The sequence below is a fragment of the Lepus europaeus genome, chromosome 3 (assembly GCF_033115175.1).
Source record: "Lepus europaeus isolate LE1 chromosome 3, mLepTim1.pri, whole genome shotgun sequence".
In the NCBI taxonomy this organism is placed as follows: domain Eukaryota; kingdom Metazoa; phylum Chordata; class Mammalia; order Lagomorpha; family Leporidae; genus Lepus; species Lepus europaeus.
Window position 1 is genome coordinate 132,468,996 of NC_084829.1, and position 12,986 is coordinate 132,481,981.

General features: G+C 35.0%; 1 protein-coding gene across 1 annotated transcript in view; it reads right to left on the minus strand.

Annotated features, from left to right (window-relative positions):
* Positions 1-1,097: 1,097 nt before the first annotated feature.
* Positions 1,098-12,986, minus strand: part of MOXD1 (monooxygenase DBH like 1) — a 112,711-nt gene continuing 100,822 nt past the window's right edge. The window contains exons 11-12 of the mRNA XM_062186772.1: positions 4,003-4,171; positions 1,098-3,569 (exon numbers count right to left, since the gene is read on the minus strand). Coding sequence (XP_062042756.1) covers positions 3,405-3,569; positions 4,003-4,171 — 334 coding nt within the window. The 3' untranslated portion in view covers positions 1,098-3,404. The remainder of the gene's footprint in view (positions 3,570-4,002; positions 4,172-12,986) is intronic.

Sequence of the window (12,986 nt, forward strand, 5' to 3'; positions counted from 1 at the left end):
GAGGTATTTTCTGGGTGACAGTATTAACAGATTCTATTTGTTTTCAAAATTACCATATTTCCTAAATTGTCTTCAGCAAATAGACATTACTACACTTTAGGTTTACAGTCAGGGGAAAAACACAAAATAAATATTAGATATTTTTGGGGCTGGCTCTGTGGCATAGCCGGTAAAGCCACCGCCTGCAGTGTCAGCATCCCATATGGGCGCCGGTTTGAGACCCTGGCTGCTCCACTTCCGATCTAGCTCTCTGCTATGGTCTGGGAAAGCAGAAGAAGATGGCCCAAGTCTGTGGGACCCTGCACTCGCGTGGGAGACCTGGAAGAAGCTGCTGGCTCCTGGCTTCGGATCAGTGCATCTCCAGTGGTTGCGGCCATCTGGGGAGTGAACCAGTGGATGGAAGACCTCTCTCTCTCTCTCTCTGCCTCTCTGTAACTCTGCCTTCCAAGTAAACAAATAAAAATCTTAAAAAAAAATAAAGTTAGATGTTTTTTAATGATTCCTAACTGAAAGCCCTCTTCCTTTTTTTTTTTTTTTTTAATTTTAGTTTGGGGTATCATTCCTCACTTCCTGGATTCTTCAGATCTTTTGTCTGATTTGGATCTCCAAAGCAGGCACACACTTCCTCTCCAGTAAGAACTGGCAAAATGACAGTCATCCTGCCTCCTTTTAAGGATACTGGAAGAGCAGTCACACTACATCTCTTCCATTGTTACAACCATGAAATGAAGAGGTGCTCTATAAGGGAAAACATTTACCAGGATCACTGTAGTGTAGCTGGATCCTTCATTATTTAGTGTGCATTTCTAATTTTTTATTCTGAAATAATTTCAAACAAGAAATTGCAAGAATAGTATAAAGAACTCTGGACACTTTGCCCAGAGACCTCAATTGTTACCATTTTACTATATTTGAATGAATTGTAATTCTCTCACTGCAGGCAGATGACACGCGATAGATGACACAATACATGATGGACAGAGGAATATACATAATTAGATAGAGACATAATCTGATAGATAGATGAAAGACAAATGGTACATGAAATTATCCTGAAATATTTTAGAATAACTTGAGTATATATATATCAATATTCTTAAAATATGCATAATTATTTCTGTAGTTCCACTTATAGTAACTTAATTACAAGGAAACACTTAGAGACATGAGAAAGTTTCCATTATAAGAATGTTAGTCATCAATATTTACCTCATTGAGATTATAGTCCTTGAAGTCCAATTATAAGCGTTTATTTAAGCCAATTTTATAGTGCAATCTATACTGTTTCCAAATGTCCTCTGTAGTCATTAAGATAAAGTTGAAAGCTCTTAATATTTCTGTTTCTGTTGACTGGATCACTCTCATCACATTTAGGATGCTTTAGATCTTGCCTTAACCTCAATCAGAAAAAAAAAAAATGAATTTCAAGGGCCTAAATATATTGGTGTATTCTCCATTGTCTCTGCAGTGACAGGTCAAACCAGAGACTATGGTGTATGGAGATTATATTCTTGCTCAGAGCTCAACCACTCCTGCCTGAGAGCCTAGGGAGCAGATGATTTGCCTGGACCCAGAACAGCAATAAAGGCCTCTAAAAGAAAGGAGAAATAAAATGCCTGAGTTTATTTGAAAAGTCTGCTCAATATAAGAGGAAATAATTTAGGAGATACTTGGAATTCTACAGAATTTTCAACAAATAACTTTTCCTAATTTCAAGTTAGACACCAATTCTTAAAAGGCATATGTATTCACAAGAATCCTAGGAGAGGAAGAATGTTAGCTTTCTTAAGTAGTATCAGTGGAAAAACAGAGTCCCTGGGTTGGCCCCACAGATGCAATTTTCATCCTTTCCTTGCGGCTGTGTTCACTGTCCATACCAAGAACAACGAAAACAAATATCTATTATGTCAACTCCAAGGGAAATAATTTGACTTTGACACATCACATTCAGAAAATTCCAAAGCAAAAATAAACATGAAATTTCAAATAGAGAGCATCTGGGATTATCATATTGCTCAAATATTTGAAAACAGAAATCATAGAATTTTATATCATACTTTACACAGTGAAAAGAAGTAAACTCTAAAATACACCTCATAAATTATTCAAACATGTCATCAAGTTCACAAAATCTAAGAATCAAGAAGAAAACACTCCAAAAACATATTTATTTAAATGATGATATAGTTTGTGTCGGGGACATTGTTTGCAGAATAGAAAGATTAAAAATGGAGTAGAAAATGCAATATTCTATTTTTACTGGCAACACAAGCACAGAGTCATGTTTCTCTCGAGGACTGTGTATGATACGACACAAAACTTAAAATTCATTTAGTTTATTAATGTGATCCAAATGGATTTAGACTAAGAAAGGCAAACAGGACAAAAATAAGATTTGGCTGACCTACACAAAGAGAACAAAAAGAGTGAGAAGATTTTGAATTGGTGACAATTTTATGTGGAAAGTTCATTTATAAACTAAGAAGATAGATTTAGAATATCAACCATGACTCATCCGGAGCCAATGTGTGAAACACCCTACACAGTCACTGAAGAACCACCCAGATCCGACCCCTTCTTCACTGGCTTACACTTTCTGAACTTAGCTTGGCACCTCATCAGGGATCCCGCACAGCACTGGGTTTGCAGCCAACACCATTTTCTCCTCTGTGTACAATCCGTTGCACACTATGTTTGTATTTCCCTTAGCTTCTTTCTTTTTAGTGAGTGGCAGAACTCAACCAGGAAGATCTAAGCAGGGAAGGACTAAGGAATTACTCTGAACTTGAGATGATTTGAGAGTGGCAATGGACTCAAATAAACAGGAGATTAGAGTGGGCATCATTAAAAAGCCCTGAGCCAAGGAGTCCATGAGTAATTCTCAGAACTGGGTCATGTAAAAGGCAACAAGGACCATAGTGACACTTGGAAGGTCACACTCAAAAAACAATAATGAAGGAGACAACTGGAATGGAGCCTGGTACTTTTCATATTTTTTAAAGGTGAAAGCATTTTTAAAAGAAACATAGAAGTCATATTAAAAAATGAAATTGCAGCAATGAGTATTTAACAAGGGCTAAGGAAGGAATTAAACAACGCTTTTATTTCTGCTTAACAGTTCCAATGTGTTTTTAAAGGTCATGTTAAGGCTGGTTTTGATTTATTTGGACAACTGTACATAACATCAGGCATTTTGTAGGAAGAAACATGACCGACATCTCTCAGATATACCAGGAAGGGAGTGTGGGGAGGGGATGGCAGCGGCGGCGAGTGCGTGAGGAAAAGTTTCCACACCTTTTGTGTCCACCTCTTCATGCCCAGAGTGGACACAGTCTTTACTCTGTACTTTAAACAATAGGTTCAGATCACAGAAAACATCATCACCAACTGCAACAGAATTAGCATCACAAGGACTTGGCACCCAGCGTGCTGCTGAGTGACATAAAGCACAGGAACAACTTGAGAAACACATTTTTGTTCAGGGAAGAGGACGATGAAGTTTCACACACCAAAGGCTCAGCTTTATACGGTCTCTCTATATCTGGAGGCAATGCTGTCATTCCTTGAATCTGAAAAGGAAAGAGCAGACACAGCAGATGAGCAAGTGATTTAAGAGCAGGGCTGTGGCCATGCCTGCTCAACTGCTCACACTTCTACAGGTGGCCAAGGAGGTAGGGGACAGTTGCTGAAGATGTATAAACCACTAGGAGGGAGGTCAAAACAAAGTCAGGCACTCCTTTAGACAAGAGCTACTAAACAGGCTCCAGTGCTTTCTGAAATTCACATCCCATTCAATTCCTGCTTCACATCTCAATGTTAGCAAGAGCAGTCAGGAGTTTTCAGTTAACCCAATTAATCACTGAACAAACAATTACGGGTTACATAAAAAGGCCAACTGGACCATCATATTTATGGACGTGTGCCTGTTGCTTAGATTTTCCTGTTGTACACTCTGGTAAATGTGATGTTTAGGTTGAGAGGTTAAAACAATGTAGGGCTTACCGACCACTCTGCATTGTCTGTCTTGGAACATCTCACGTTCACTGGCAGCCTAAGAACAAGCTTGTTGAATGCAAGACCTTCCTTTTTAGTCCATTTAAACTTATTCATTGCATCCATGAAAGAAAGATTTTTGTACTGCTTGGGACTTTTGATGATGAAAGGCCAAGTCCTAAGTTTAAAATAAACAATCACCATAATATTCAAGAAAAAAAAAAAAACACCTGTATTTCCTTTACTTTTCAAAATTCTAAGACACAACTCATAGTTGCACACTTTTACACCCAAGGTCAACTCTATGTAAAACTGCTGATGAACTCATTAGATGTTACTAGAAGAAATAACATGCCAAAGAAGAACGATAATCCTTGTTTGGGTAGCAGAGGAGCATTACTTTTAGACAAATAATTTTACTTTTAGAAAAATAATTTTAGCTCAGAAAGATTCCCACAGCCTAATAATACCTCAGTCCTTTGTTTTTGCTACAGTAAACTGGTAAGCATTCATCTCTAAAGAGTGCAATGCTAATGATGCAACAAAGAATCCTGTAGGTTGTTACACAATATTCTAATTCAGATCCATCAGTGGAAAAGCCTGACCCCTGCTGGCTGACCTGTTACTGTTTACCTACAAGAGAAGATGAATACAAAAATAATAATAATAAATCTTTTTTAAAAAAATTGAATTTAAATCAATGTTTTAAAACTCCTATATAGAGAAAAAAATACTCTGTAGTCAATACATTTTGCTTATACTTGCCACTCTAAAAAATACATTTAATATCCAAGAAAGAAAGATGAAATCATGGAAAAATAGTTCAAATGTCTTGAAAAAATAGCCATCATGGATGTCTTCCATTAAATATGTTTTACCCTATTGATTTCTGGAAAAAGGAAAAGTAATTATTGGCACATCAGAAAAATTTACATCAACTAATCAGATGTAGAATTTGGATCCTAAGCAGGATTTGGATCCCCATGACTTCCAGGAAGATGTCTCAGGGATTTCCAGCAACTATTAACCACCAGCTGAGAAACCTACAGTTTTAACATTTGACCATTGTAATTTCACTTATTTATTCACTTTGTTAACTCACAGAATCTACTTAGGTACATTGAGTACTATCTTTTCAAGTGATGCAAACATCCTTCAATTTTTGAGAATTTTGAAGATAAATTTTAATGTCAAAATTAAAATAATTTCCTCTATAGTCTAATAAGTGAGAAAATAAGAAAAACAATAGCTAGTATATCAAGATCCTTACCACCTTAAGTCCTAATATATTTTTTCTTTTAATTAAAATCAATAATTAATTTATCTTTGTTGAGTTTTAAATCTATTATTTTACAGGGAGCTTACAGGTATATACCATGTATCAGCATCACACTATAGTGAACATATCTAGCAATGATTTCAAATCTATAGTTTATTCATATTTGAATTGTGCTAACTTATGCAGAAATACAATCCATAATTAGTACAAAAGAAAAGCTTGACTTGAAAAGGGTCTATTATATTTTCACAGAATATCTTTTTGAATGCACTAAAAGCTACAGGTAGGCTTATTATATATAAAATAATTTTGAAATGAAATATCAACATTAAAATTTAGATAATTTAGATAAGGTGTCTATTTTGAGAAAGAGAAAACCAACTTTATAACCAGAGAATGTTGGTAGTGAATTACCAGACTGTGACTACATACAACACCAGAAGGTGGCACTTGAGTCCCTGCTAAGATGATGAGATGGACTAAATCCTCTGAATTTTCTGCAGCTTTGCTGGGAAGAGCGAATAGTGCAATTATCAGAGATTGAATCTTCAGAAGTTTTGCTGCTATAAATCAGTTAAGTAGTGTTCACTGAGATTTCACAATATAAAGTGACAGAAAAGATGCAATGACATTCTTAACTTTTAGTATAGATATGCAGAAAAGGACAAACCCAACAGCTCCTGTATTGAAGACAGAATGACTGAAACTGGGAGACATGGGGACACAGTCATCAACCTCCCTGAGCTGGCATTTTTGTCTAATATTTTTTTATTAAACTTTTATTTAATGAATATAAATTTCCAAAGTACAGCTTATGGGTTACAATGGTTTCCCCCTCCCAAAACTTCCCTCCCACCCACAACCCTCCCCTTTCCCACTCCCTCTTATCATCTCCTTTGCACTCATGCTAACTTTTACATCTATAATCTTGCCAGCCTGTCCTACACCATACTTTCAGATTACCTCCCTGGAGAAAAGACAAGACAGAAAGAGAATAAACCTCAAACACTAATTTTAAGTATTTACTCTGAGTGTTTTCCTCCAAAGACTAAGGTTTACATCAAAACACAGGTAACCATAAAGCAGTAAGGACTTTTGCTGTTGGGAGAATGAGGGTTAGGGTAGAAATATTAAAAGTGTTATAGAAATGAAAACACACTTTTCCAAGCCTCAGTAGTGTCAAAATGCTTAGCCAGATACATATATAAATAAAACTGCATTATTTTTATAATGCTCTAGTGGATAAACACAAGTTATGTTCATGTTAGGATTTAATAGTGATTGGTAATTTCCCTTTGTAACTTCAATTTAAACTCTGAGATGTATTTTTCTAGGAAGGTAGCAAGGTTTATAATACATGATCGTAGAGTACATTCTAACTTTCCAGCAAATATAAAGCAATTTATATTTGTGAATTCAGATTGACCAATGGGAATTTAAAAGTTTAGTGATTTTTATAGTTGGTATCCCTCCTTGCTTTTCATAAACTGAAAAGCAGATAAAGGAAGATAATGTGGCTCCACTTCTTCTTTGAGCCAGTCCAGGTTCCAAAGTTTTACTGCTAGTGTCTTTCCTGAGAGTAGAAGGAAACGAGATGGAAACATCTAGTCAAGAATCAGAGTCAGGTACATAAAACTGACTGAGTTATATCACAGACTCCGATCAAAAACTAGTAAAGCAAACAAAACAAAAACAAACAAAAAAACTTTATCAGCAGACTTCCACTTCTGAATATGCTGCAGTAAGTAACAACACACTTATTCTCTTACGCTGAGGAACTCAGAAGCGAATAAACTAAATGAAATAGTCAGTTTTGAACTTTGGAAAACTGTCAGCAAAGAACCATACTCTCCTCAAACCAGGGAACAAGTGAGATGTTCGAAGGCTGTGTTTATCCTGGCTTTCTCTCTGACAGCACCTTCTGGACTATCACATGCCAAGGAGGATTTCCAAGCAGAGAACATGGCGGTCTCAACATGCTAAGGAAACAAAAATTAGGGGTAACGGACTCTGAAGAGGCTGGGATTTCCAAGAAAAGGTAGTAGAGGAAAACAGTACACTTAGAAATTAGTGCAAGGAGCATCTGAATTTGTGAATGAGTAATAAGCAACTATATTTGGAACAAAATTCCACAGGGCTGAGCAAATAGTAACTTGGAATTTGGAAGCTAAACAATTTCCAGAGCTCATAGAGGGGTAGTAGATATTTGAACTCTGGCTAACCAGGGTGGAATATCTTTGTTGACTACACAGCATTCAGTAGAGACCTGAGAATGGGTAAGATCTTAGTAGCGAAGCTAAATAAGCCCTAAACATCTCTTTTAAAGATGCCAAAATGTTTCTTAAAAATTAAAAATGACCTAGTACAATTCAACATAAAATTCATAATGTCCTATATCTCTGTCTAGTCAAAGATTACTAACCAAATGAGTAAGTTTGTAAATGTGAACTTTAACCAGAAGAAAAATCAGGCAATACTCCAAGATTTAGAAATGGCAGAGGTTAAAGAATTAAAAGAAAAGGATATTAAAGCATAAAATGAAGTTTTATTAAAAATTATGCAAAACTTCTACACTGAAAATTAGAGAAATGAACACTAAATAATTGAAGATTCCATGTTCAGAGAGTAGCAGATTCAATATTGTTAATTTGTCAGGTCTGTCAAACTGACATAGAAAGTCAACATAAACTCAATCATTTTTTAAAGGAATTACAAATTGATGTAAATGTGTATGTAAAAATGTAGTAAACTTACACTCAAAACAACTTTGGAAAAAGAAAAAATATGACTAAGCTTGAAGACTTACATTCTCTTATTTCAAGGCTACTTATGAAGCAATAACCAAGCGTGGTACCATAAAGCTAAAATAGTCCAGAGGGAATCAACATAACTTCACACGATCTTCCAACATTCCAGAGGAATTCAATAATAATAGTTTCCTCTCTTCAAATGATTCTTGAATAACTTAATAACCATGAGCCTTTGATTTAACACCTATGCCACACTAAAATTTATTCAAAATAGATCATCAACCTCAATGTAAAAGCTAAAATCGTAATCTTTAATGGAAAAAAAAAAAGAGAAATATTCAAAATCTTGAGTACTCAAAGATTTCTTACCTGATGGGGTTGGCGCTTGGTACAATGGCTAAGACACTACTTGTGATACCTGCATCCTGTATCAGAGCACCTGGCTTTGAGTACTGGTTCTGCTTCCAGTCTCAGCTTCCTGCTAATGCACACACCGTACGGTATGCAGCTGGTGTTGGCCCCAGTGCTTGCATACCTGCTACCTGTGTGGGAGACCTGGATTGAGTTCAGACTCTGGGCTTCCTCCTGGCTAGGCTCCAGCTATTGTGGGCATTTGAGGAGTAAACTAGTGGATGGAAGATTTCTTTCTCTCTACCTTTCCAATAAATAAAATAAAATATAGAAAAACCTTTAAAAAAAAAAAAGGTTTCTTACTTGACAATGAGAAAGGGCACCTTAGAAGTAGTGGGCATAAGATAAATAGATAAATAAAATAAGTCACCCAAAACTTCAAACTGTGGTATAAAGAGAACAAAACCTAGGATCATATATGCTCAGAAGGAAGTCAGACATTCACCTTTATTTTATCAGCATAAAAAGAAGTTTTGCAAAGTGACTCAATATAAACAGAAATGAAGAAAATAACTGCAAACAGAGTAAAAAGGAAATTATATTATATTGTTTATAGCAAGGAGAAAATCTGAGTCTGGAAGAAAATATAAACTAATTACACTGGAGACAATTCCAATAAATATTTCTCTATGTTTATCTAATAACACAAATTCAATGAAATAAGAGCTCAAATCAAAGATTAAAAACCCAGAATGAGATGAAAAGGAAAATTGCAGACCAAAGAAAATAAATTTAAGGCAAAACAGATTTATCACCAAATAAATTTGAAAATACAAGAGGCAGAAGAACAGCCCTAAAAAACATAAAATAAAATGACAGAGAAAAATCATATCATGAAAAAATTTTATAAATATAATTTTTACAGATATAATACAAAAATTTCTGTGAAATAAAAAAATCTGACTATATGTGCTTCAGAAAAAATTTCATTGAGATGTTCAATACTAAAGTACATTCAATTTAACTTCTGAATCCTATAGGCAAAAAAATTCTTTCATTCGTCTAGAGACTTTGCAAAAGATAATATGACCCCAAAATAATATATCCAACCAAAGTGCAGTCTAAAGAAATGTGTAGAAATTCTCAAACATGAAAGAACTTGGGGCAAAAGCACCCAGAGGCCCTTCTTGCATAAACAACTTGTGCATAAAATTATGATGATTCAAATCAAAGAACTCAGACATGTAGAAATCATACAATATTAGAGGTTACCAATGAATCAATTTCTTTTCAAAAAAGATTTATTTATTTATTTGAAGGGCAGAATTACAGAGAGGAAGAGCGAGAGGCAGAGGCAGTGAGAGAGAGAAAGCTTACATCTGCTGGTTCACTCCCCAAAAGGCTGTAACGGCCAGGTCTGGACCAGGCCGAAGAAAGGATCCAGGAGCTCCATCCAGGTCTCCCACATGGGTACAGGGGGCCCAAGCACTTCGGCCATCCTCTGTTGATTTCCCAGGCACATTAGCAGGGAGTTGGATTAGAAATGCAGCAGCCAGGACTAAGCGGTGCCCATTTGGGATGTGGGCACTGCAGGCCACTACACCACAGTGTCAGCTCCCAAGGAGACAATTTCAAAATGCATATATGAATATAAATATTGTGGGACTATGGCTTCAGAAATAAATATAAAAACTAAAAATATTGAAAATAAAAATATTATAATATGGATAATAAATATTTGGAGGTATTGAAAAGAGAGGTGGGGGAAATGATAATTTGAATGTTCTTATCTTTCATGATTTAAAATTGAAACAATTTTTCAAAATGTGAGTAAAATATATTCATGTATTTTGTGATCTCTTCTCTTTTTAATCAAGATTTATTTACTTATTTATTTATATGCTCTCTTTCAAATTAAATATCCCCTCTAAAAAATAATATCACTTCTAGTGATAAACAACAGCAACATTTAATTAAAATTCAACAAAGTACAGTTTTACTATAGTTTCTCTTTTTTATGATAAATTAAAATAAAAGTAAAACAAGGGTTTTGTGCAAAGCAATTTAGAAACTATTTTTTTTTATTTATTCATTTTTATTATTTGAAAGGCAGAGTTACAGAGAGAGAGACAGAGACAATCTTCCATCTGCTTGTTCATTCCCCAAATGGCCACAACAGGCAGAGCTAGGCTGATCTGAATCCAGGAGCCAGGAGCTTCTTTCGGGTCTCCCATGTGGGTAAGGGGCTCTAGCACTTGGGTCATTTTTTCACTACTTTCCCAGGCACTTTAGCAGGGAGCTGCAGCAGCCAGGATTCAAACCAGCGCCCATATGGGATGCTGGCACCACAGACCAGGTGGCTTTACCTGCCACATCACCTTTATAGCAATGTATGCATTCAAGAATGTCTTTCATAACATTCAGTTAATGATGGTAAAGATCATCTCTAACAGAACTTGAAGTACTGCTTTTGCCTTCTGGTTGAAAACTTATTGTGTATAACAACTATTTATAACAAGTATGCATGATTTTTAAACAGTAACAACATAAAATAATTTTCCTGCAAAATCAAGAGAAATTCTTCTTGATCGTTTAAATAAATGGTGCTAAGAACACAAAAACTTTCCATCTCATAGACTCACTGGAAGCACATATTCAGGGCTGACGGGTGGTACAACAGAGAATACACAATTCATCTAACCTCATGATCTAGTCTGTGATCTGATCTTTGTGAGATTTTTGTTTTTCCTTAAGTCTTGCCAGATCTGTAGGAGGCAAAGGAAAATGTTATCCCCCAGAACAGGCAATAAAAGTTAAAATAGAGTTGTCTCTATTTTTCTGTTAACCTAGCCTCTGAATCTTAGGATTGATCCAGAATGTTTGCAACAAAACAAAACACCTAATGAGCTATGATATTAAAAGTATGGAAGAGAAGATTTAGGATCATATTTTATACATTATTTTTAGTAATATATCCTAAAACACATTAATAAATTTTTTAAAGCAAAACAGGAAAAAAATACCTAAATCATTTCTCTTTTTGATCACTGAGCCAGTACCTTTGGCCTTCACTGTCATTTATGTCACTGTGATGATGAACAGATTTCAAAGCCTTATTTAGAGTCCAAATGTGGGTTTTAAAACAGAGGCTCTTTTTTGATACATATTTTTGAAGAATAAATTTAACCATGAAGCTAAATGGTTTTTTGTGGGCAATGACATCTCAAAACTGGCCTTGTACTGTGAGGCAATTCTGTCTGTCTCTCCAAGGGCTGAAAAACCCAACTTCAATATTTCCTGGAGGAGATCAAAGGTATGGACACTGGCAGGCACATTGAGAAACAGGATTAGGGCATTTTTAGAGGTGTCACACAAGTTCAACAACAACAACAAAAAATAATTAGGCCATAGAAAGCATTTCATTCATCTTATAAACATACAGCTTTGAATATCCACTTTTTTTTTAACATGCTCTCAAGTTAATCCTTCCTTGATTAGGAAAAGTCTCTAACATGTAAAACATATTCCAAAGAAAAAAAAAGTGCTCAAGTCTAAAGAAGGAACAAATTAATATCAATATTTTTAAAACATTTCATATGCTGCTTTGATCTTATTAATTTTATTTCATACATAATTATTTATTTTAGATGTCTTTTATTCATATATTTATTAATTTATATTTATGCTTGTATATCATAGAGACCAGAGCATGAACCCCAACTTCCCCATTTATTATATACTCTGTGATGTTGAACGGTTTCTTAATATTTTCATTTCTATCTCCTCTTCCAAAACATTGCATTTGCAGTCCTTTTCTGTCTATTAGAATTATATAAAAGTAAATGAAATGAAAGCATACATGTGAAAATACTAGTAAACTACAAATAGGTGATTCAAGCATTTTATTTATATTTTATTAGAAACTTGGTAGGAACTGACTAAACATATCTAACAAATGATAAATTTAATTTTAAAAGAAAGGTGTTCTTAATTCATAATTTGTAACCCCTATAACATTTAGCAACAAAAGTCATCCCACATTTATATTTTTCCTCAGCTTCTTTAAATTGCCATATCCTAATTTTTTCTTAAAAAAACACTGTTCTTAAATATACTCCAAAATCTATGTGTATATTTCATCTAATTATATCTTTCCTTTCCATTTTGAAAAGTCTTAATCATTAAAAAATTCTTCCTTTTATTAAAGGAAACCCTCTATTTCCAAATTTCACAAAGCATTTTGAATCTTCACATTCATATCACTAAATATAGGTAAACTCCTTTTACTACATCAATGTTAATGTATCCCAAATAGACGTCTCCACAGCACCGTCAAACATGTTCCTTAACACTATTCACATAACATCATTGAACCTTTATTCTTCTCCTTCCCTCTCTCTTCCCAGAGATGTAGGCACAAGACCTGTGATGTAGCTTAAAAAGGTAACCAGAATATAACCACTTCTCCTCAGCTCCAAGCCCACCACCTGTGCCCAGGGCGCTCTCACCTCTCAAATGGACAATCATAATTGCCTCTTGTCATGATTATTTTTTCATATCTTGTCCTCCTAGAAGGCTTTCTCAACGCCAAACTGATCCCATTCGTATCCTAC